Here is a 24053-nt window from a genome sequence, read left to right on the forward strand (position 1 = left end):
AAGCCTAAACGAACAGGACGATTATAAAAAAGTCTAAGCATGCGTGTCACAGCCGGTGGTTATTTATAGCCAACGCCCGTGTGTGTATATATATATATATATATATATATATATATATATATATATATATATATAGGTTCTTCTTTGCAGAAAAGGACAGGTAGTGTTCCAAGTCAATTGTTGGAAATTACAATTTGTAAAAACAAGTAATGCAAACAAATATAAAATAGCGCGATTGGCAGAAAAGGACACGAAGTTAGCTTATTTCAATTCATGACAGCGTGTTTGGTTTGAGAGTTAACTGCATTCGGCATAGGTTGTTGGGGGAATTTTTTTGTGTGCCATTAAAAAAATTATAATATCCTGTGTATCTTTGGAAAAGTTCAGCGGTCTTCAACGTCATTGCTCTAACTTTTTTGTGTCCTCCATGCCACTGCCGTCAGTTTAGGCTCTAACACCGTCAACTGCAGGTGTGAAAAGTCAAAAATACCCTTAAGTCTAAATATGTCATTAAATTTTTTGAGCATCTTAACGATTTAACTAGAAAGTTGCAGATCTCGTCGAGATCTATAATTTTTATATAAAAACTATCTTCATTTAATTCCGCAAAAAAAAAAAGATTTGATATGAAGATAGTTTTATATGAAAATTATAGATCTCGACGAGATCTACAACTTTCTAATTTTGAGTTTTTTCATTTGAAGTCATTAAGATGCTCAAAAAAATTAATAACATATTTAGACTTAAGGGTATTTTCGACTTTTTACACCTGCAGTTTGACGGCGTTAGAGCCCAAATTAACGGTAGTGGCATAGATGGCACAAAAAAGTTGTAACAGTAACGCTAAAGACCGCTGAACTTTTTTAGAGACACACAGAATGAACCGGCCTTTGAGATGACAGATGACATGGCACGACGGCGCAAACCAAACATTATTCTTATGCTCGTCTTTTTTCGGACTCGACTGATCTCCGGCAAATAAAACCCGCAGCAAGTTCCTTGAGGTGGAATCTATATAATAACCTATATAGATGGAACCCACTAAGGATCGTTACTCTGATTTCTTTACAACCACGTTAATCCACATCACTGATTTAGTTTCAACCGTTTGATCTTCAATAGACATCTAGATCCCGGCCATACATTTCGTTGTTTCTTTTCAAGAGTGGCAGGCTCACGTAGAACAAGAAGCACACCGCTTGCGCTTCCTCTCCCTCACGATCACTACAAATGAACAGACGGAGGCATCTATTTCCACATCCATTGCTCAGCCACGTCACTACGAACAACTCCTACAGAAAAAACTGAACTATCCCGCTAACTTCCTGTTTAAATACCTTTTCTTGCTCCGTTCATTTCGCTAAAAAAATAAATCAAAATACTGTTTTAATTAAAAAAAATAAAAAGTACAGATTACCAGAGAAGCGACGGGAGACCACCGCTGTCGTGGCCTTCTCTGCACTGGTTGGCTACTACACCTCTGCGCTGCCCTTCTCTGCCTCCGCATCGGCGCTGGCCTTCTTCGTCTCCGCGTCGGTCGCTCCGCCTGGCTGCTCTGCATCCGCGCCGATTTGCCCCGCGTCTGCGTGGGCCTGGCTGCCTAGCTTCTGTGCTGTCCTTCAATCACGTAAAGGGAGGGAATGCACTGGGAGGCGGCGGAGTTTTCCGCGGTCGAGATTCGATAAGGCTCGACCGTCCGAGGGGAAGAGACAACATCGACAGTTTTCTCCAGAAGTGTTGATTTGAATGTGGATGCAGTCCATCGGCACTCGGAAGATTTTTTTTCTTTTTTCTTTTTAATTCCTCACGGCAGTAGAGTCCATCTAGCCATCAGTAGATTTTTTTTCCTTTTTTAATCAACTCCAAGTGAACGACATTGAGACTTGATGGCTGATGGTATAGGGACCAATATCTTGTGACAATTTAATACTATATATAAAATCAAGTATCGGTGTTTCGAATCACCAACGAGTAAATTTGTGACATGCGCGTCTAGTCAGGATGATGGGCTCGGAGGACACAACAATTTATACTGGTTCGAGCTAAATGTCCCTACACCCAGTCTGCTGCTGCTCGTGTTACCGGTACTAGTTTGTAGGGGTTACAAACGGACGAGAGAAGGAGCAGCACCCAAGTGTCTAGTGAAAAAGGTCGAACGGAATTGAGTCTAGTTGAGCTCATTGAACCGTTCAGAGTGCCCTTAGTGGAGCGTCATGCTTCCCCTTTTATAGATGAAGGGGAAGGCGCAGGTTACACGGGAGAAAGAGAGAGAGAGAGAGAGAGAGAGAGAAAAGCGAGGAGGAAAAAGGCCTCCAGGGTCGCGGCGCCCTTCATCTCCTTTACGCGGGTCTCGTCGGTCCTGTAGATGATGACGGGGACGACTCCACGTCGCTACCCTGTTCGTCACTGGCGCTATACGCGGGCGTCGTCAGCCGGTCGTGGCGCTTCATTCCGTCTCGGCGGGCGGCATGGTTAGCAGATACCCGCGTCGGAAGTCGTACGGGGATTAGGTAGCATAGCGCCGGCACGCCCGACACTAGTGGTGACGTGAGTCCTCAGGTATGGCCCGTCGTGACCGCGGGTCACGTCAAGACGCGCCTACTCCTTTTCTGGTGTCGGAAGTTTGACCCTGGGTTCGTACACTTAGACCCATAGTGGTTGGAGGCGGTACGGACCCCAGTCGGGTGAGGCGGAATCTCCCTTCGAGGGGTCGGGTGAGACAGAGCCCACACCGTCGGGGCCAGACGTGACGAAGCTCGTGCTCGAGGGGTCTGGCGAGACGGAGCCCGTGCCCTCAGAATTGGGCGAGACCGAGCCCGCGTCGGTGTCAGGCGTGATGGAGCCCGCGCCCTCGGGGTCCAGCGACACGGAGCCCGCTCCCTCAGGGTCAGGCGTGATGGAGCCCGCGCCCTCGGGGTCCAGTGACATGGAGCCCGCTCCCTCAGGGTCGGGCGTGATGGACACCCTCGGGGTCGAGCGAGACAGAGCCCGTACCTTCGAGGTCGGGTGAAAGGTCCTAATATGGATAGAGGGGGGTGAATAGCCTATTTAAAAATCTACAAATCCACTAGAGCAATTTGATTAGTATGACAAATAGCGTAATGCAAACTTGCTCTAGCTCTACAAGGGTTGCAGCCACCTATCCAACAATTCTAGTTGCAATGAGTACTTAGGCACACAAATTTGCTATGTAACTACTCACTAAGAGCTCTCAAACTTGCTATTCTAAAGAGCTCAACTAGATGAATGTAAATAATTAAGCAAGCTCTCAAATCTAATTACACTAAAGAGCTTGTATCAACTAGTTTGCAAGAATGTAAATAAGTAAGTAGGGTGATTATACCGCCGTGTAGGAGATGAACCAATCACAAGATTAATATATAGCCAATCACCGGGAGAATGCCAAAGACAAGAGATAATCGATTTTCTCCCGAGGTTCACGTGCTTGCCAACACGCTATGTCCCCGTTGTGTCGACCAACACTTGGTGGTTCGGCGGCTAAGAGGTGTTTCACAAACCTTGTCCACACGATAGGACACCGCAAGAACCGACCCACAAGTGAGGTAACTCAATGACACGAGCAATTTACTACAGTTACCTTTCGGCACTCCGCCGGGGAAGGTACAACTCCCCTTACAATCACCGGAAATGGCCACGAACAATCACCAACTCGTGCCGATCCTCCACAGCTGCTCCAACCGTCTAGGTGGTGGCAACCACCAAGAGAAACAAGCGAAATCCGCAGCGCAACACGAATACCAAGTGCCTCTAGATGCAATCACTCAAGCAATGCACTTGGATTCTCTCCCAATCTCACAATGATGATAGATCAATGATGGAGATGAGTGGAAGGACTTTGGCTAAGCTCACAAGGTTGCTATGTCAATGAAAATGTGTAAGAGTTATCCTTTGAGCCGGCCATGGGGCTATAAATAGAGCCCCCATCAAATAGAGCCGTTATACCCCTTCACTGGGCAAAACACGCTCTGACCGAACGCTCTGGTCATACTGACCGGACGCTGGCCCTCAGCGTCCGGTCGCCCGATGGACGCCACACGTCACCAGCTTCAAACACTGTTCGTCAGATTTCAACGGCTGCGAAGCTGACCGGACGCTCCGGTAAAACTGACCGGACGCTGAAGCCCCAGTGTCCGGTCGTTTCCAGTAAGCTCCCCGAGGCATGTTTTTTTCGACCGGACACGTCCGGTCCACCTTGACCGGACGCAGCCAGCGTCCGGTGCTCAACCCTAGCCACTGTGCCGTCTGACAGCTCGACCGGACGCAGCCTTTCAGCGTCCGGTCGCTGAGTGACCCAGCGTCCGATCAGTAGACCGACGCCAGCATCATTTCGACCAACTCCATTTCAACTCTAACTTCTTCACCCTTGTTCAAATGTGCCAACCACCAAGAATTTTGCATCCGGCGCAATAGAAAATAGGCATTTTATTTTTCCGAAAGCGCCGAATCCCGCCGAGCAAGCTCGGCGGGAGGGAGAGAGGGACCCCAAACCCATCTCAACCCTGCAAACACCACCTCCTTTGAAGTTGTGCCAACACCACCAAGTGTATCACCTTGTGCACAAGTGTTAGCATATTTTCACAAATATTTTCAAGGGTGTTAGCACTCCACTAGATCCTAAATGCATATGCAATGAGTTAGAGCATCTAGTGGCACTTTGATAACCGCATTCCGATACGAGTTTCACTCCTCTTAATAGTACGGCTATCTATCCTAAATGTGATCACACTCACTAAGTGTCTTGATCACTAAAACAAAATGGCTCCTACATTTTATACCTTTGCCTTGAGCCTTTTGTTTTTCTCTTTCTTCTTTTTTCAAGTTTAAGTATTTGACCATCATCATGCCATCACCATTGTCATGATCTTCGCCATTGCTTCATCACTTGGAGTAGTGCTACCTATCTCATAATCATCTTGATAAACTAGGTTAGCACTTAGGGTTTTATCATTTAACCAAAATCAAACTAGAGCTTTTATCGGGCGAGACCAAAATACGCTCTTGACCATCCAGACGAGTTAGCGTTCGCGGCCATCAGCTTCCTTCTTCCAGGTATCCCTAATGCTGATACCCGACATCAAGTATTATGAGATGGAGAGTATATTTTTTTTTCTTTTTTGTTACTAATAAATCCACCGTTATTCCAAAGCTAACATATTATACATACTCCCTTCGTCTCTAAATAACTGTCGTTTTTTTCTGTGTTGTAAGTTTGACCGGATTTTTAAAAAATACGTGAAATATTTGTATCTCCAAATAAATTTATTCTAAAAATAGATTCAATGATCTATCTAATGATATTAATTTTGTACCTTATTCTAAAAATAGATTCAAGGATCTATCTAATGATATTAATTTTGTACCATAAATATTAATAATTTTTTGTATATATTTAGTCAAAGTTGTTTTCGTCGGGAAGCGAAAACGTCGGTTATTTAGGGACGGAGTAGTATGTCCATTAGAATGAATTTGGTCATCTATCATTCATCATTCATAAATTAAATTGTTGATGACTTCATATATCATTAAGAATATCTTATTCACATCTTTCTCCATTGATCTATTGGGACACAGATATCAGAGCCACGGAGTCTTGCCAAACTATAACCAAAGGAACTAACAAAGTGATGAGATATGCGATTTGCAGGGCCTTCAGGGACGAGCCTTCGCCAGCACCCTCCGGCTGGGCGAAGACACAGGAGCGACGGTGAAGGCCCTCGAAAACGGCGGTCCACAGCCGCGAACGGCGCGAAGGCTGAGCGATGAGGGTGAAGGTCTGGTCCGCTCAAGCAAGCTGCAAGGCAAATCCGGAGGCATTCAGAGCGGAGGTTCTGACCGACACAAGGGAGCCTCCACATATTCAAGGATGAGCCTGCGGCTAATGCCCAGGTAACAAAAGGCGGTGGAAACAGAGGAAACCAAAACTGTCCCCGGTAGACTATGCTTGTACTATGATATTCATGAGAATATGCCTTGGCTGTCAAAGGGCGTATATGTAAAGTAGTACCCTAGTGAATAGTGCCCTATAAAAGGAGAAGTCAAGCCCTATGTAAAGGAGGTTAGTGAATACATTTATGAAACCCTAATTGTGCTTGAACCCACCAGAGCAGCCACCTTCGCCCGAAGCCCCCGCCTGGGCGAAGGCTCCACACCTCCAATCTAGTCAGAATCCTTTTTTCCAACATGATCCTTAAACCGTCATCTAAACTATAAACTTAAATTCCCGCAACAACGTGCGGGAAATTCAACTAGTCTACCTATATAGGTTCAAGTCTCTGTTTTACTATGGCTCTTTTAGTTTTAGTTTTTTTTTATTGTAAAAGGCCTGATTTACTCCCCTCAAGCTTGACATTGGTCCAGATAAACCCCTAAACTAATATTCAGTTTTATTTACTCCCTCAACTATTTGAGCTGGTCCGATGTACCCCATTAACATGATTTATTATTTTTGTTTCTTCACGTATAAGTTGAGTTTTAATATCAAATTTTATGAGGCGGTAGGGGACATCATGAGTTATATTAGAAAAATATATATTATTTTCTGCCAGTATTTTGATAGCTTATGAACTTTAATAATAAATAACACTAGAGATACAATATTGTGCAAAAACATGATGATAGAAATTTCATAATGTATCTTTCTAACATAAGATATGATGTCCACTACCAAGTACCACCTAAAAAATTTGAAACTAAAACACAATTTGCACATAGAGAAACAAAAAAGGAAAATCTTTTTAAGGTGTAAATTGATCCAACTGAAATAGTTAGAGAGTAAATTGAATCAAATGTTAGTTTAAGAGGTTATCTGGACATAAGGTAAATTTGGAGGAAATAATTTAGGCTTTTTTCTTTATTATTTTAAGTGGCAAGTGACGTATCTCTCAATAGCGATATGCTTGGTGATGATTTTGTCATTCTCATACCACGAGAAAAATGGGTGCTGCTCTCAATTCTGAAAACAAAAGGGAAAAAGGAAAAAAATATCACGGCCAAAAGTGTCCAAGAGACTCCAATCCACAGCCTCTACCTCTCACTCTCCTCCCCTTTTGAGATTCTTTCTCACACTCGATTCGTTTCGATCTCTTCTTCCACCACCACCTCATGTTTCCCAGAAAAAAATGTCACTGTCATGCTCCTACTTTGAAGTAGTCTCTGTAATCTGTATGGCCTCACACCTGCTAGCAGTTGGCTGCTCCCTCTCACAGGCACCTTCCTCTTCCTCCTCATCCTCCTCTCCCTGTCACCTTCTCTTGTACGTCACATGTTGGACACCAATGCCCCGGACCAAACACCATTCTGTAAGATTCAAGCAACCTCCTCCCTCGTCATCCCGCCGTCCCAACTCCAAGTCTCCTCTTCGTCTCTCTCTCCTCTTGCGCACCTGCACCGATCAGTTGCAATATATTTCTCTCCCCCTCTCGCAACCACCTACCCCTGTCTTTGCGTGGCTAGTTGCGACCAGACGGCGCGACTCATTGCCCTCTGATCCTCCTCCTTGCTTCAAGTCTTCTTCTTCTTCTTCCCTCCTCTCGCTGCCGGGGAGAGGGAGACCGGCGGCTGATCGGTCGGAAATGGCGGCGAGGCGCGCGCCGTGGCTCGCCGGCGGCCTTGTGGCTGTGGCGGTGCAGCTGCTGATGGTGGCCGTGCGCGGGCGGTTCGTGGTGGAGAAGAGCAGCGTGCGGGTGCTCGCGCCGGAGCACATCCGGGGCCACCACGACGCGGCCATCGGCAACTTCGGCGTGCCCGATTACGGCGGCACGCTCACCGGCGTCGTCATCTACCCGGACAAGAAGGCCACGGGGTGCGACGAGTTCGATGCCAAGTTCAAGGCCAAGTCCCGCCGCCCGGTCATCCTCCTGCTTGACCGTGGAGGTACGCACTGCCGCTTCTTCTTTCTCTTCAAAAATCTTAAATTTCTGTCATTCATTAACTGAATGAACACATCTTATGTTTAGCTCTGAAACTGAGTTACATCAAACAAAAATATTCAGAAATTTTTTAGTTGTGGTGGTTTGAAGCGCAGCTTTGTTCTTTTCTTTTGGAACGAAAGTTTTGTTTCATATATTTTGAGGGGTTGAAAACGAGTTTTCTTGCTTACTTATTATCCCTGTCAATATCATACTGATGTCAGTACTCCCTCTTTTGTTATGTTAACACTCTGTCGGAAAGCATTGTTTAGACAGTGATTATTAAGGTAGAACAGAATGGTTGGTCAGTGAATAACATCAGGGGTGGAAATGCCATCTAAGTGATGTAATATATTAATCATTTGATGCCGATTGATCTCCAACTAAGGTGTCACATAGATTTCTTAGTGCTTTATAATTCAGTTCAGCAAGCAGGGGCCATATTATATCACAGCAAACAGTTGATTCAGCTCTTGCTGCTCCATTGTTTTTTTTGCGCCCCCCCCCCCCCCCCCCCCCCCCCCCCCCCCCCCCCCCCGAATAGATGGAATCCCACTACCTACTAAACAGTACTTAGTAGTTCAATTCTCACATACTGTTTTTTGCTTATCTTTTTTTTGGAGTTTTGCACATGCTGATACGTACCACCTTACCATGAACCTGCTAGCAACAATGACCAATTCATCAGAAAAGAACCCTTAGCTCAGAGTGGCCAGTGGAGTATTATTGAAGTCATCTTGCTCTCACTTCCTGTTGATTATTGTTTTTTTGTTTGAGTGTCAACGGGGGGAAAGACTCCCCACCTGATTAGTTTTTCATTGATCTAGGCCTTCAGGGCCCATCCCAGTTTATATCATCATTTACATTTTCAAACATTCAAATTTCTGATTACTGATTACATAGAGGCAAAAGTAGTTGGCCCTGTTGATTATTGTTAACTCACATCTCACTTGATCCCACGACCGCCACACACCTGATCCGACTACTCCTCCACCACCACCGCACCAACCAGCAGTTGGCGTCGGCGCCAAAGGCTGGAGCTTCTTTCAATCAGAGACCAATCTGCTTCACCCTTGCTTTCAAAGCAAAGCGTTCCCAAAGCTGAAGCTTCAGTCAAATGCCCAGCTATTGTGGCACTCGGAGCTGCATCAACTGTTCACTAACATTTTTATTTGTAGTAAAAAATGTTGCCGTTCGTTTTTTTTTAAACAATGTTGCCGTTCATTGGTGAATTGGTCCCCATATCCAATTCACCGGCCGTTCACCGGTGAACTGATGCACGTCCACCTGGCTGCCGCCTGATGCAGACTGCTACTTCGCGCTCAAGGCGTGGAACGCGCAGCGCGCGGGCGCGGCGGCGGTGCTGATCGCGGACAGCGTGGACGAGCAGCTGCTGACGATGGACAGCCCCGAGGCGTCGGCGGGCACGGAATACGTCGACAAGATCAACATCCCGTCGGCGCTGGTGAACCGCGCGTTCGGCGAGTCCCTGAAGAAGATGGCGCAGAAGGTGGCCTCCGGCAACGACGGCGCGGGCGAGGAGGTGATCGTGAAGCTGGACTGGCGGGAGTCAATGCCGCACCCGGACGAGCGCGTGGAGTACGAGCTGTGGACCAACAGCAACGACGAGTGCGGCCCCCGGTGCGACGAGCAGATGGCGTTCGTGCGCGGGTTCCGCGGCCACGCGCAGCTCCTGGAGCGCGGGGGGTACGCGCGCTTCACGCCGCACTACATCACCTGGTACTGCCCCGAGGCGTTCCGGCTGACGCAGCAGTGCCGGTCGCAGTGCATCAACCACGGCAGGTACTGCGCGCCGGACCCGGAGGGGGACTTCGGCGCGGGCTACGAGGGGAAAGACGTGGTGGTGGAGAACCTAAGGCAGCTCTGCGTGCACCGCGTCGCCAACGACACCGGTCGGCCCTGGGCGTGGTGGGACTACGTCATGGACTACAAGATCCGGTGCTCCATGAAGGAGAAGAAGTACACCAAGACCTGCGCTGAGGACGTCGTCACCGCGCTCGGTCAGTTACCTTGCCTACCGGTGCCTCATACCTCACCCATGGCACTGGCATATATACTCCATGGATGGCTATGATCTCGGTGTGCTTTTCTTGATCGTGCGTGCGGGCTTTGTGGAACGGAACCAGGTTTGGATCTCAAGAAGGTGCTGGAGTGCATGGGCGACCCCGAGGCCGACGCCGACAACGCCGTCCTGTCCAAGGAGCAGGAAGACCAGGTTCGTCAGTCACGACGATCTTCCTTTCCTAGCACTCTGAATCTATATCTATCTTCAGGTCTGGATCTGACAGAACCTGGTCACGATGCTGCAATGTCGTTCCAGATCGGTAGCGGGTCTCGAGGCGATGTCACCATCTTGCCCACCCTGGTCATCAACAATGTCCAGTACAGAGGTTGGTGCTGCTGCATACGAGTATGCTTGTCTTGCTTCGATGTGAACTGTGATGTGCAGTGATGAACTACTTTCACGAATTGTGATGTGCAGGGAAACTGGAGAGGACGGCAGTGCTCAGGGCCGTGTGCGCCGGCTTCAAGGAGGGGACCGAGCCCCGCGTCTGCCTCAGCCATGGTATATACGGGCCACTTCTGATGCCCCAAGTGCTGTTTGCACAATAGCTGTTCCTATGAAATCTGAACAACCTTTCTCTCTCCCTCTCTTCAGATATCGAGACGAACGAGTGCCTGCACAGGAACGGCGGGTGCTGGCGCGACGAGGCCACCAACGTGACCGCCTGCCAGGACACGTACCGGGGCCGGGTGTGCGAGTGCCCTGTGGTGAACGGCGTCCGCTACGAGGGCGACGGCTACACTGACTGCAAACGTAAGAGGGTCTTCTTCGTCTGAACACGGCACCGAACAAGCTCTTATGCCATGCCGCTGCGCCGTGTGCCTCATCTGGCTGCGCTGTGTGTGTGTGTGGTTGTGCTTCAGCTATTGGGCCGGGCAGGTGCGCTCTGAACAACGGTGGGTGCTGGTCGGAGACGAGAGGGCAACAGACCTTCTCTGCCTGCACGGTATGTAACAGTAACACAGCCCACCTCCATTTGCTCGCATGATCTTCTCCGGTGACGGCCGTCGCTAACCGCGTGCTCGCATGTGATCATCGCAGGAGACCGCGCTGACCGGGTGCCGGTGCCCGTCGGGGTTCCATGGCGATGGCCACAAATGTGAAGGTAAACTCTCTGCACGTCCTTTCGCCCGATCCTGAACCATTGACGGCTTAGCACTAGCAGCAGGACGGGCAGAATCACTGAACTAATCGAGATGTTCCGATCCATGTCGTCCTCCAGACCTGGACGAGTGCAGGGAGAAGCTGGCGTGCACATGCCCGGACTGCCAGTGCAAGAACACGTGGGGTAACTACGAGTGCAAGTGCAAGGGCAACCAGCTCTACATCCGCGGCGAGGACGTCTGCATAGGTGAGTGAGATACATATGCCAACGACAGTGATCGACATTCACACCAGCTATGCATCTGCCATCTGACGGTGACGACGAACTTCCTCTGGACCTGTCACACAGCTAACAACATGTCGAAGCTCGGCTGGGTCATCACCATCGCGGCCGTGGCGTGCGTCGTAGGCATCGGGGTCGCCGGCTACGTCTTCTACAAGTACAGGCTCAGGGTAAGTCCATCTGAAAAAGGATACATGGTTCAGCGGTGAACGCCGTAGAATGCAGAAGCGTTTGAGCAGATGGCAACTCGATCAACTGAAAACTCTTTGCCGTCGTGTTGCAGTCGTACATGGACTCGGAGATCATGTCCATCATGTCCCAGTACATGCCGCTGGACAGCCAGAACAACGAGAACCAGCCTCTACGGCAGCACGACTCGGAAGCTCTGAGGTAACTAACTTCACTTGCAGCCAAGTTCAGGACGAACGAATGGCCCTGGATTCTGATGCCCAGATGCATTTCAGGCACTGAAAGGGCTGGCCTGACTTCTCTGTGACGTTTGCTTGGAGAGCTTGGCCGGTAAACCTTAGGTTTCCTCCAGCGAGGAGTTGCTGCCAGGCATCAAGCTGCACACATGATTTCAGCCATATATTCAACAGATAATCTACTGTGATTTCGACCATATTTGCTTCACTTTTGTGTAGCGTAGAAAAAAGGGGGCGGTTTGTACCGAGCAGAGATTTGAGCTCCAGAGAGTTTAGACAGGTAGGCATTTCGGCTCTCTTGTAGTCCTGGGGATCAAGAGCCGTGTAAAGTACACACACAGCATTTAGAGAAGGCATATACGAGCTGCTATACATGTACATTGTACAGTAGACAAACCGTACGGACAATTTGATACTGCCATATTGGTATGTGTGGGAGTTTCACCTTATGATTCTGGTATTCTTGCTTCCACTCCCAGAGCTGTGCGCTGCATGAAAAAATAATGTGTGGGAATGTGACTGCAGAATTGCAAAGTGACTGCAGAAAATAACTGGTCCAGAAATGGGGATGTGGCCCATAGCACAAGAAAATATATTAAACATGGTCGATTCAAACTGTAAAGTGTAAACTCATACACAAGAAAAAAATTGATTAGCTCTTAACAGATTTTCACTCCCAAGAAAACAGAATTTGATAAGCAGTTCAGTAAGCCCGAGTAAGGAACAGGAGTTTCGTATGATGTAACAGAATGGTGGCAATGTTTACGGTTCTCAGAACCAAATTGACAGCGAGAGAAATCTCGCAAAAGAAATAACCATGTTTGTCAACAATTTTATTTGTCAAGTCAAACTAATATCCCAGCAAAGGAGAAAAAAACATTGCATGGGTTAGATATGGGCATCGCACATCTTCTCTCGAAACAAAGAACCTCCTTGAAATCTCCTTGGGGGATAAATAAGATGGTTACAATAACAGAGTATAAGAGGCCTTTCTACCTGAATTGCTCTGAAAATATGCAAGTAAACTTGTCGATGAATTGCCATTTCTTGACAAAATCCCAGCCAGGATTGTTCTGCAACAAACTGAAATAAGGACAGAATTTAAAAAAAAACAATCATAATTTTGTGACATCAGTAATGCTATATTGTGGAAGGAAGAAGAAAAAGAGAGTAGTAATCAGTAGGAAGCAACTAGATGGCAGCAGAACAGAACATCTCTTGCATTATCAATTGAATGTATCTATCTACACAAGATATGTTCCATAACTAGGGTATAAAAGATCACTACACCAGATTAATGAATATGGATGTTACACAAACAGGGAAAACATTTGAGATATTATGTTAAAACTAAACACAAAGCAAAGCTAATGGTTTATTGCAGTTGAACTTTAAGTTTGATATGTCAACAGATGGTGTCTCAAATTTTTAAAGAAATCTGGCTACTAGTTGTCATCATAATGTCATATGATTTTAATGTTAAACGCAACTCATGTTACTCAGTGACTCAGGATCAGAAGTTGAATGACTCAAAACGCAAACATATCAAATTGATCCACTGGTACTAAAAGGAATGTTCAGAATGCAAGTTGTCACAAGAAGGGAAACCTTAAGATATAATAGAGTTTTGTCAGTAAACCGCTTTACTGAAGAAGGGATGCTTTCTAGAAAAGTGTTAGCAACTCTTTGTAGCTCCTCTTCTTGTTGTTTTGCAGTCACAACATCAGGTCCACGGTACATCTATGAGCACCTTCATATGGGGTGCTCAAGTGATTCATCTTTCACAACTTCCTGATAGTGACACAGTAGATTACATGAGCCAGTTAAAATACTCCCCACAAAAATCTTGTATTACCAGCAGGCTGAATACAACCATTAATGTATGCATGAACTAGTTGGTATATTAAGATATGAAGTTATGAACTGACACAAAATGTAACGAGATGTTGCAAGGACTTCCATAAGCACAGTATAAAATTTGAAATATAGAACAAGGCATCTAATAAAGAGGATCTGTATACGAGCTTCTGATGTGTAAAGTTATGTCAGTATATCTGAATAAAAATCTACTAATATACCTAAAGAAACGGAATTGCTATACGCTAGGTTCCTGATTTTTTTCTCTCTCTCAGGCCATGAACTAGAGCCATTGGATCTTCATCGTGCGGCTATTGTGTCATCTTCAATCTGCATCATCTTCTTCTGATGCATGTGGTTGCGACCCTTGTCCCTGCCTCCCACGTGCTAACCCGGCATCGGTGGGCTCCCAAACTCCATGTCTGGACCTACTACTCCCTGCTGTGCTAACCCAGCATCGGCAGGCCATCTTCATTCCTCCCCCACCCTTACCTGGCCCAACCACCATCCTCCTCCACCTGCAGCCAGTGGCAGCCCCGCTGCCACGCCATACCGCCCCTGTACCGCCTCCTCCCCCAAACCCCTTTCTATAGGCACCAGCCAACCCCAAACCCCTGAATCCGAACCCAGCGGCGGCACGTGGAGAGCAACACCTGAAATTGATCTCGATTTCAAGCGCCTGTAGTATAGTAGATGTGATAAATATAAGAAGCCAATCTGGATAAATTTTATGCATAGTAGTCACTAGTCAGCAGAGTTATGGTCGCAAACACTAGATGGGCAACAAAATTGTAGACATTTGTAAACAAGAGTAATATCGCGATTGCAACCTATGTTGTTCACATGTTCTATCTGTTCTCAAGCCTATAGGCAATAGCAGGTAATGAGCATCTAATACTACCAACCAACCATTGACCCATTTTGTATTGAAATTTGTAACTGTACAAAAATGGCTTCATTTAACACTGGTATGACGGCCTGGAATTTTCTAATGCATCCCTAATTTAAGTGACAACAAAAACAGTGAATACGAGCACAAACATTTTCGAGGGTAAACATAAACTGTGCAAGGTCAATTGAAGAAATTGCCTTCTAAAGCATCTCCTCCAATGACATTGGTGGTTTCTCATCAATATCAGGATTACCAAAATTCACATGGTACTCTAGCACAAACTCGATCTGCATACACAAAACCAGAGAAACAAAAACTATCAGGAACCTTACAGGCACATTCAGATTGGAGAACTTTACAAAATCCAAAAAGGTTCTGCACGCACCATTTTGGTTGTGTGACAACTGATAAGCCTCGAGGTAGGCATTGGATATGGCAGTGCATTATCTGCCGCCGCCATGAACCCTTCCTCCTGAATTTTCATAATATCCACGCCAAGCTGCTGCTCTAACCCATGTTGCCATTGGTTTTGTCCCTCCAAGTAGATCGCTTGCCGGTCTTCCACATCAACAGACCGGCAGTCGCCACGCCCGCGCCCGCCCCCCGCACCCGCGCCCACTGACACGGCCGCGGCCCCGCCACCATGTCCTCCGCCATCTTCGGCGCTGTGGTCCCCGCCGCCCAGGAGTCCATTCGCCTGTTTCAAGGCTTAAATAACTTCGATTGCTGCGCGCCCGGAGGCGAGGCCGGCTGGGCGGCAGCCTGCTTTGCTGCCTCGCAACGCCGAATGACCAGTACTCCTCCGGAGGCTTATCGGCCGCCAGTTGCTGCGTCCGGGGATCCCGTGGCCTGCGCCGGAGAACTGGAGCGTGCAGGGCAGCGGCGCGGCGGCGGAAGAGGCATCGAGGCTCGGTGGCTCCGAACGGGGCGCTGAGGAGCGTTGTGCCGTTGTCGAAGCGCTGGGTGAAGGTCGGCTGCTTGGGGGCGTCCTCAGGGGGTGGCGGCGGGCATTGGGGATCCGCGGCCACGAACGACGCCAGAGAACACAGCGAAGGACGGGATGGTGGGGAGGAGAGCGCCACAGGCTCCCGCGGCCGCGGCTGACTGATGCTGTGGCGAAGGAGGGATCCGCGCCGTCGTCGTCGGAAATGGGCCTCCCGGGAGCGTGCGGATTTTTCTCAAAATCAAACAATTTTGTTCCTGAGGCTGATTTTAAAGTGATTTTCTATTTTTCTAAAAATAATAGAAATCTAATATGATATCTAAAAATTCATAACTAATTTATTTTATAAATAATAAAAACATGAAACTAGTTCCAGATTAGTTCTAAAAACGTTATCTATATGTTTGTGCTCTATTTAGATTTACTTAGACCTTTTCTAAAATAAATAATGAGTACGTCTATGAACAGTAAATCAACATGAATAGAAATATAAACCGGTTCCAAAAACTCTAAATATAAAATTAACAATATACAGCATTTAAACAAAACTATATGAGTTTCATATTTTCCAGATTTAAGATACGAATTTTTGGATATCAAACCAAGTTTTTTTTAATTTTTTTAGAAAATAGAAAATCACATTTAAACCCGGCTAGAGGACGAAAGTTGTCTCAATAGTTTGTAACGCTCACTCCAAGAGCAGCTCGAGCTTCGTGTCTACAACGATGATGGGGACTCCTTGAGGAGAGGTCATCGCACCAGAGGATAATGCGTCCATGGAGTTCTTCTGCCTGACCGTCACCGCCACTAATGATAGTCTCATCTGTGTCACCTATATCTACAACCGGACACAGATCAAGATAATGACGGAGTGCAGCTGCATTATTGCTTAATAATGCCGCTTGTTATGTATCTCTAACCCAGTGTTTGCGGAGGATGCAAATCAAAGGCCTCTAGAGCTTGCGTTGGGGCTATATTCAGCTTAGGGCACGTACAGCGGTCGTCCTTTCCCCGTCTCTATCGTGGCAAGTTTACAAAAATCCCCTCCATTCTGCTCAGAGACGGTCTCCCCGTCGTCTCGCGAAGCGACGATGAAGGCCCGTGCTCCGAGGCCCAATCGACAGGGTCAGCTGCGCTGTACGACCTCGCCCCCTCGAGTCGACGGCGTGCTCGGATCCCACGCGGGCGCTCGTGGTCTCGTTTGCTCCTTCGTAAGTCCGCAGAGACACGAAGATGCCGCGACACCGCTCCTTCGCATCAGTCCACACCCGCAACGCCTTTTCCCGCAACCTCGCCGGAGCTGCCGCCCGCCTCGCCTCGCCTCCCTACCTCTCCGTGCAGTAATCGACGCCGAGACACCCCGCATCGGAATCGCGGTGAGCTCCTCCGTATTTTCCACCCCTTCTCACCAGCCCCGCGCCCTGTAGCTCAAGTTCTGAGCAGCGCCGGCGAGCAAGCCATGGCACCGTGAGCTCCTCCGCATGGAACAAGCAGCCGTCCGTGCTGAACTTTCTCTTATTAGCTAGTTGACATCATCTCCGACGTCATGCTTGCATTATGGCCGTTTTTCTTTACAAAAACAAATCCAGAAATACACTCCAAATACACCTTTGTCATGGACACGGTTCATGGTGCACCGCTCTCACATCTCCTCCCCGGTCCACGGTTCATGGACCGAGTGCACAGCATAGTGCATGCTAATTTACAATATAGCCGCTTTTCTTATATAAATTAAATCACTGTTGCATCATCCTAGAAGCTTGGATGTGGTCTGAAAACTGAAGCCAAATATGCTATCTGAAAACTGAAGTTCGGGAAATTTTGCTACGTACTGAATATTACTGTTTCATATCATTCTAAAAATAAGTCACTGCTGTTTATTCAAGTAATAAAAGAGGAAGCTCCTTCGGTACACTGTAACGTAAACGGAACACAATATGACATGAGTTACTATCTTGCCCATAAAATATATCAAAGCTCGGCCAACATAAAGGAAACTCAAGAAGGATCTAATCAAGCACATATGACAACGCTACGAAAACAAAGGAAATTAGACAAAAGGCGTTGCAACTTGTCGTTGAAATATAATTATTATATTGATGGTTTTTAAAAATATTATAATCATGTTGCTCTTATTTATCTTTGATACATTTTCTATCAAATAGCCACATAATGGTATACAAAAATTTATTTATAGTTGATCCTAACTACATGCAAAGCATTAAACAGTTTAGAGACCGACCCCTGTCTGTGGGTTGTATGACCTGTCTTTATACCTGTCTGTATGATAGATTCGAGGCGCTTAGAGACGAACACCCGTCTGTGGGTTGTACATGCCCTTAGGAGACGGAGTTTAATAATGTCACTTGTTATGTACTCCCTCCATCCTAAATTGTAAGTCATTCCAAGAATTTTGAAGAGTCAAAGTTTTTCAAGTTTGACCAAATTTATATAACAAAATAATAATATTTATCATACCAAGTAAGTATCATTAGATTCTTCATTAGTTATATTTTCATATTATACCTATTTGATGTCATCAATCTTTGTGTTTCTCTCTATAATTTTAGTCAAACTTGAAAAAGTTTGACTCTCCAAAATTCTTGAAATGACTTACAATTTGGGATGGAGGGAGTAGTTCAGTTGATGGCTGGAAGGGATTTTTTTTGCCCCTAGGGGCACGTGCTCCCACCCAATGCACCATTAGATGTGTGCAATGTAGGAGAGATGCAATATATCGCTCTCCTACTGTGCACACATCCCCATGCACATCTAAAGGTGTATGGGGTGGAGCACATGTCTCTAAGGACTAACATTTCCCATGATGGCTTATGCTTATGACAATTGGTCTATTGGATCCTATTCAAGTGTACGTACATATACTCAATCTATAAATCTAAATTTATATCTATCTATCCTTAAAATTAAATTAAGGGGTCTTTAGTTTTTTTTCGATTACACAGTACAAAACTCGATTACACAGTACAAAACTCAGACAAGCGACGTTTAGTGGGCCCTTCACTCTCTCTCGTGCCTATTCGAATTAGGTCAACGTATCCAGAGATGATGCGTAGTCCAATCCAAAAATGATAACATGTGTCCAACGTGTCTAGAGATGGTTCAAAGTTCAATCCAAAAGATGACATGTGTCCATACAAGTTAGAGGAGTACATTCACACATGTACAACACATCACGATGCATATCCCAATCCCAAGATGAATTGGAATGGACGTGTCATTGAATAAATCTTTGAGCTACACTACAAGTTAGTGGCGGAACAGGGGCTAGTAGCCCCCCCCCCCACCCACACACACAGTGCAAAAACTTTTAATACACCTATAACTATTTCAATTTACAACACAACAATGCATCAATTCACATGTTTTTTTATCATAATATTGTGGTTTTTCTTTTTAAATACTAATGACATATTTTAAAAACATTAAAAAAGTTATTGAAACATACACTTATATATATATATATATATATATATATATATATATATATATATATATATATATATATATATATATATATATATATATATATATATTTATCACACTTAGGTGTGATCATATTTGTACGCCCCCCTCAATCAAAATTGTTGGTTCCGCTCTGCTACAAGTCATCTAGTTCATTGTGCAATAAGTTGTATGTCCTGTTGCAACTATGAACATGTCTGGTATTCTCTTCGTTTCGCTTTTATAGTGTATCTAGGCATAACGTATATCTAGATATAAGAAAAGTCATAACGACTTATGATAGTGGATGATGTAGTTATTGATAAAATAGCAACCCGTTCTTCAATAAGCTTGTGTCAGCAAGCAGTGCTAGTTTTTTTTTCAATATTTAGATATAAAGGCACGTCGAATCGGCGGTCTCTCAGGTTGTCTACGTACATTCTATTTAGTTGGTGCGTTAGATAGAAATTCCACGACTCAGATAAAGCGCGTCACAACCAGCCTTCCTCCATGTGTTCGACAGTGGATAGATTAAACATGTGGACACATTCAATGAAGTAGATGCAAAATTAAATGACCATGCATGCAAGGACAATGCACTTTACGTGCCGGAGGATGCAGAGGCGTTGGCAGAGCTGGGCTCCACCATGGTCCTCTCATGTAAAATGGTGCTCCTTCCTCTTTCTCTCTCTCGTGTAAATGGCAGGCGACAGCAGCTGCTTGCTCCTCTACTCCCTCCCTCACTCTCAGTAGCGGCGCGGGAGCTCTGGCGTGGGCAGCGGGTCCGGCGCAGCGGCCACCGGCACAGGAGGCCCCAGCGCGGGCGAGGCCTCGCTCACGCTATCGGCGTGTGTCCTCACCTAGGGCGGGCCCCACGCAGAGGTGGCGCGACGGCGCGGGGAGAGCACACAGCGAGCGTGGTGGCGCAGCGGCGCGGGCCGAGCGCACGGCGCGGCGGCGCAACGTCCCGGCATCGTGGCCTCAGCAATGGCGGGCTCCCACGCGGAGGCGGAGGCGACGTTGCTGCTGCGGCGCGCGGTGGGCGCCAAGCAGCTTGTGTCGGCATCGTCGCACCTGCTCTTCTGCGCCACCATGCTCCCCACGCTCGCGCTCGTCGTGCTCTTCGCCGTGCACTACCCGTCCCTGCTCTCCCACTCCTTTAGCCTCTCCGCGTTGCCCGCGTCCGGCTCCGGCTCCTCCTCCTCTTCCTCCTCGCTGCGGTCTCAGCACTCGCACCAGAGCCTACTAGGCTCAGGGACATCGTCGTCGTACGGGTAGGGCGCGGCGTGGGAGCGGGAGGTGCGGCGCAGCGTGAAGCCGCGGCGGGACGGAGCGCTGTCCGTGCTCGTCATGGGCGCCGCGGGCTTCGTGGCCACGCACTGCTCACTGGCGCTCTGCGCTCGCGGCGACGGCGTGCTCGGCCTCGACAACTTCAATGCCTACTATGACCCGTCCGTGAAGCGCGCGCGACAGCGTCTGCTGGCGTCCCACGGCGTGGTGGTGCTAGACGCCGACATCAACGACGCCGCGCTGCTGTAGCGGCTCCTGTCCGCGGTGCCGTTCACGCATGTGCTGCACCTCACGGCCCAGGCGGGCATGCGCCACGTGAAGCGGGCGCCGCAGGCATACATGGCCTCCAACGTCGCGGGCCTCGTCGCGCTCTTCGAGGCCACGGCAAGGCACGCTGACCCGTAACCGGCGGTCATGTGGGCGTCGTCGTCGTCGATGTATGGGCTCAACACCGAGGCACCTTTCTCCAAGGACCACCGCACGGACCGCCCCGCGTCGCTATACGCGGCCACCAAGAAGGCCGGCGAGGCCATCGCGCACATCGTGCTTGCCTGGATCTGCTCCTGCCTCCGCCCCTCCAATGTCCTCTCCCCCGTCCCACCTGGCCCAGTAAGCGAATGATTCCCATCCCCTTGTCACATCATGCTCTGGCATCCTTTTTTGGGCTGTGGTAGTGGGGCCTTGTTTAGATTGCAAGTTTTTTTTCACTCTCTCTCCATCACATCAAATCTTTGGACATATGCATGGAGTATTAAATGTAGATAAAAAAATAACTAATTATACAGTTTGATTGTAAATTACGAGACGAATCTTTTGAGCCTAGTTAGGTCATGATTGGACAATAATTGTCAAATACAAACGAAAGTGCTACAGTGCCAAATACTGATTCCTAACCCCAATCTAAACAAGGCCTGGTGGTGATTGTTGCTGAGGCCGATTTCGCTGCGGCATTGCTGTGGTATGCGACACGAAATGATGTTGAGTTTGAGGCGTGAGGGTTAATGGGGAGGCTAGTTGTTGGGAGATTTGGGCAGCTGGGGTGCCAATCTGTGGACTGTGGTGGAGTTATTACGAATTCTCGGGGAGGATAGGTGCAATAGGGTTCTAGGGGAGTGTTTGTGTCTCTAACCCTCTATGGGCGCGAAATGTTGGGAATTAGTGGCAAATGCATGTGTTGTGTGGAGGATTTAGTGAGAGCTTATGGCCCCAGTTTGATAAAGCTGCGAATTTGGGTGTGAAGTTATGGATTCTGGGTGGGTTTAATTTGTAGTTGCATTTTGTCAAAGGCATCCATTTTATTATATTTGGGCATGAACAAAATTTGAAGGGTGTGTGTTGCGTAGGGAGAACATGTCAAATATCTGCTGTTTTTTGGTTAATAAACGTTGTTTCCTACTCTATGATTTGCTTAATGCTTCTGAACTTGCAGTTTTACTTGTAGTGCTGTGGTTAGTGAGTAGTCGTGCATTCACTAGCCCTACTGATCAATTATCCAAAGTTTGATGTCATATTTTTTTTTATTTTCATACTAATTTGAATAGGTGAGTCTGTTTTTTACTTAATTAATTTGTGCATGTGGCTTTCAGGTATGAACAGCTCGTGGAAGAGGGAAGACTGTTAGAGGTATATTCAAAAGGCCATTTAACATTCTTACAGACTTTAAAGAATGATAGGATATCTTAAGTGCTTCTTTTAATTGATGTGGCAAGTGGGTTCCCCAAGTACTGGAATCTGCTTGAATTTTTTTGTTTTGTGGTCAAATAGCGTATTAAGTAATTATAGTTACACTGAATTCTTTGGGGAAGGATTAAAATTTGGTTAGTACTTGGTGGATAGTCTTCATCGGAGAATAGATCCAGTCCCAAACCCCCAGGCAACTGCATTTTTATGTAGGCGTCTATTTCTGTCAGGCTTCAAAACTCTTATGGTGCACATGTACCATTTTCTCAGGGTGAAGATTTGGACTCTGCTTTTGATAGTATTTCAGCCTTTTCAAGCAAGGAAGACAATCAAGAGGCTGTGTTTGGATCAGAAGAAACCATTCTTGATATCCGGTATGCTTGGAACTTCCAAATATTGAAGTATTGCTACATTTACATTGTCGTAGTTATAGAATGGGTTCAAATTTTAGTGGGGACTGATTTCTGAAATTGACGCTGGTGCAAAATATTATGAAACCAATCACAATTCACAAGTGGGTGTTTGTATGCTACTTCAATTGTTTGCCGGGAATGGGTTTTCAACAGAAAACATTGTAAAAACGAATTTAAACTGGTGGTATCTGCTTGAGCTTTTGCTCTCGGAACATTCTGTAAACCCAGTGAAGTTAAATGCTAATTATGCCAAGCTGCAAAGTGCATGATTGAAATGTTCCTTCTTAGCATCTTATAAGTGCTTTTCTTGACAATTTTCTCATTTGTGTATTTGCAGTGAAGCAAAACTAGCATATAGAGCCGAAGTTTTTGAGTTACAAAAGCAGCTTGCACGGCAGCAAGCACATTTTGATTTGCTTGCAGGCCAGGTTTCAACTCTTATTCAAGGTAGAAGGGCCCATGTCCGCAGCATCGTGAGGAGCCACGCCGCCGCCGCGGCGTGTTCCCCGGCCCGGCCGTCCACCACCAAGTGTGCATTCGATTGTCCTTGGAGGCTAGCTAGATAGCAGTGTCATGTAACTTTGCAAGGTGCTTATTGTTTAAGCCTTGCTGCTTTTGCTTCTTCACGATGCTACCATAGTAGTGCTTAGTGCCATGGAAAAGGATCCATAGATAAACTAAGCTTAACTGCTTAAGAGAAAAAGGTAGAAAAAGATGTGGGTATCAGGGTGTGGTATAGATAGACAACAGAGCAAAGCAAAGGGAGCCATGTCTGAACAGAGGTCACTGGCATCCTCATGGTTCAGATAATTCTGCTCAAATTATTACTATTTTTTTGGTCAGATACTATAGTATCTCATTCTTGTTCACTGTGAGTCTGTGACCTATATACGACTCATGCTTGGAACTCAAAGATGTTGTGCTTGATGTAAATCCAAGAAGTTTGCAGGCTGCCAGAGCGGCATTGTTTAGGTTTCGGCGGTGGACTTGATGCATGCAGCTTCTGCATCTTCCCCACACATATATTAGAGATACGAAGGCACACCATCTAGGCGGTCTTTCAGGGTGTCCACGTTCCATTTAGTTGGTGCGTTAGATAAAAATTCTATAACTCAGATGATGCGTGTCACAACCAGCCTTCCTCTATGCATTCAGCAGTGGATAGATGAAGCAAGTGGACACATTCAATGAAGTAGATGAAAAATTGAATGACTATGCATGCAAGGACAATATAAACTATGGGTGTACTTTGTATGCAAAAAGTTACTACGGTAGGGGGATTTACATCACTGTGCTTTCACGTGTCCTTTACATTAAAAAGTAACTATGACAGAAGGAATTTACATCACATGTGCCTTCTCCTTTTACGTTAATAAATTTACTATCAATAGATACTAGGCAGTAAATTTCCATGTATGCACGAGTGCCTCCCTAAGCTATCCAGAAATTCACTCATTAAATTTGAAAGCACTGGACATCTTCACCTACGCAGGGTGGGTCGAAAGCAGGTGGACACATTTAATGCCCCCCTCCATGCTACTATCACATAAAAACAAGTCAGGCAGATGGACACATTTAATGCCTTTCCTCCTTACCATCAGATAAAAATAATTCACCGACTATGTAGGAACATTTGTACTTACACATGCATCCATGCATCTAAGAGACGGCTTGAGTTACGTGCACGTTG

General features: G+C 46.6%; 1 protein-coding gene, 1 long non-coding RNA gene and 2 pseudogenes across 2 annotated transcripts; 2 read left to right on the forward strand and 2 right to left on the reverse strand.

Moving 5' to 3' along the window:
- The first annotated feature begins 7226 nt into the window (after positions 1 to 7226).
- On the forward strand, positions 7227 to 12304 carry LOC136526812 (vacuolar-sorting receptor 6-like). The gene is made up of 12 exons (XM_066519399.1): positions 7227 to 7893; positions 9236 to 9949; positions 10076 to 10164; positions 10270 to 10339; positions 10432 to 10515; positions 10609 to 10767; positions 10878 to 10960; positions 11056 to 11119; positions 11237 to 11365; positions 11468 to 11571; positions 11685 to 11791; positions 11866 to 12304. Exons 1-12 carry the CDS (start codon positions 7296 to 7298, stop codon positions 11870 to 11872), a joined length of 2208 nt encoding a protein of 735 aa, XP_066375496.1. The 5' UTR covers positions 7227 to 7295; the 3' UTR covers positions 11873 to 12304.
- Positions 12242 to 14102, reverse strand: LOC136526813 (uncharacterized). The gene is made up of 3 exons (XR_010776593.1): positions 13435 to 14102; positions 12823 to 12909; positions 12242 to 12314 (listed from the first exon to the last, which is right to left on the reverse strand). It is a non-coding gene; the product is annotated as an uncharacterized lncRNA (long non-coding RNA).
- Positions 14103 to 14646: 544 nt separating this feature from the next.
- On the reverse strand, positions 14647 to 16341 carry LOC136526387 (uncharacterized; annotated as a pseudogene).
- A 3626-nt stretch (positions 16342 to 19967) lies between these two features.
- LOC136526388 (UDP-glucuronate 4-epimerase 6-like) lies at positions 19968 to 22929 on the forward strand (annotated as a pseudogene).
- Positions 22930 to 24053: the final 1124 nt, after the last annotated feature.

The sequence above is a fragment of the Miscanthus floridulus genome, chromosome 19 (assembly GCF_019320115.1).
Source record: "Miscanthus floridulus cultivar M001 chromosome 19, ASM1932011v1, whole genome shotgun sequence".
Classification (NCBI taxonomy): domain Eukaryota; kingdom Viridiplantae; phylum Streptophyta; class Magnoliopsida; order Poales; family Poaceae; genus Miscanthus; species Miscanthus floridulus.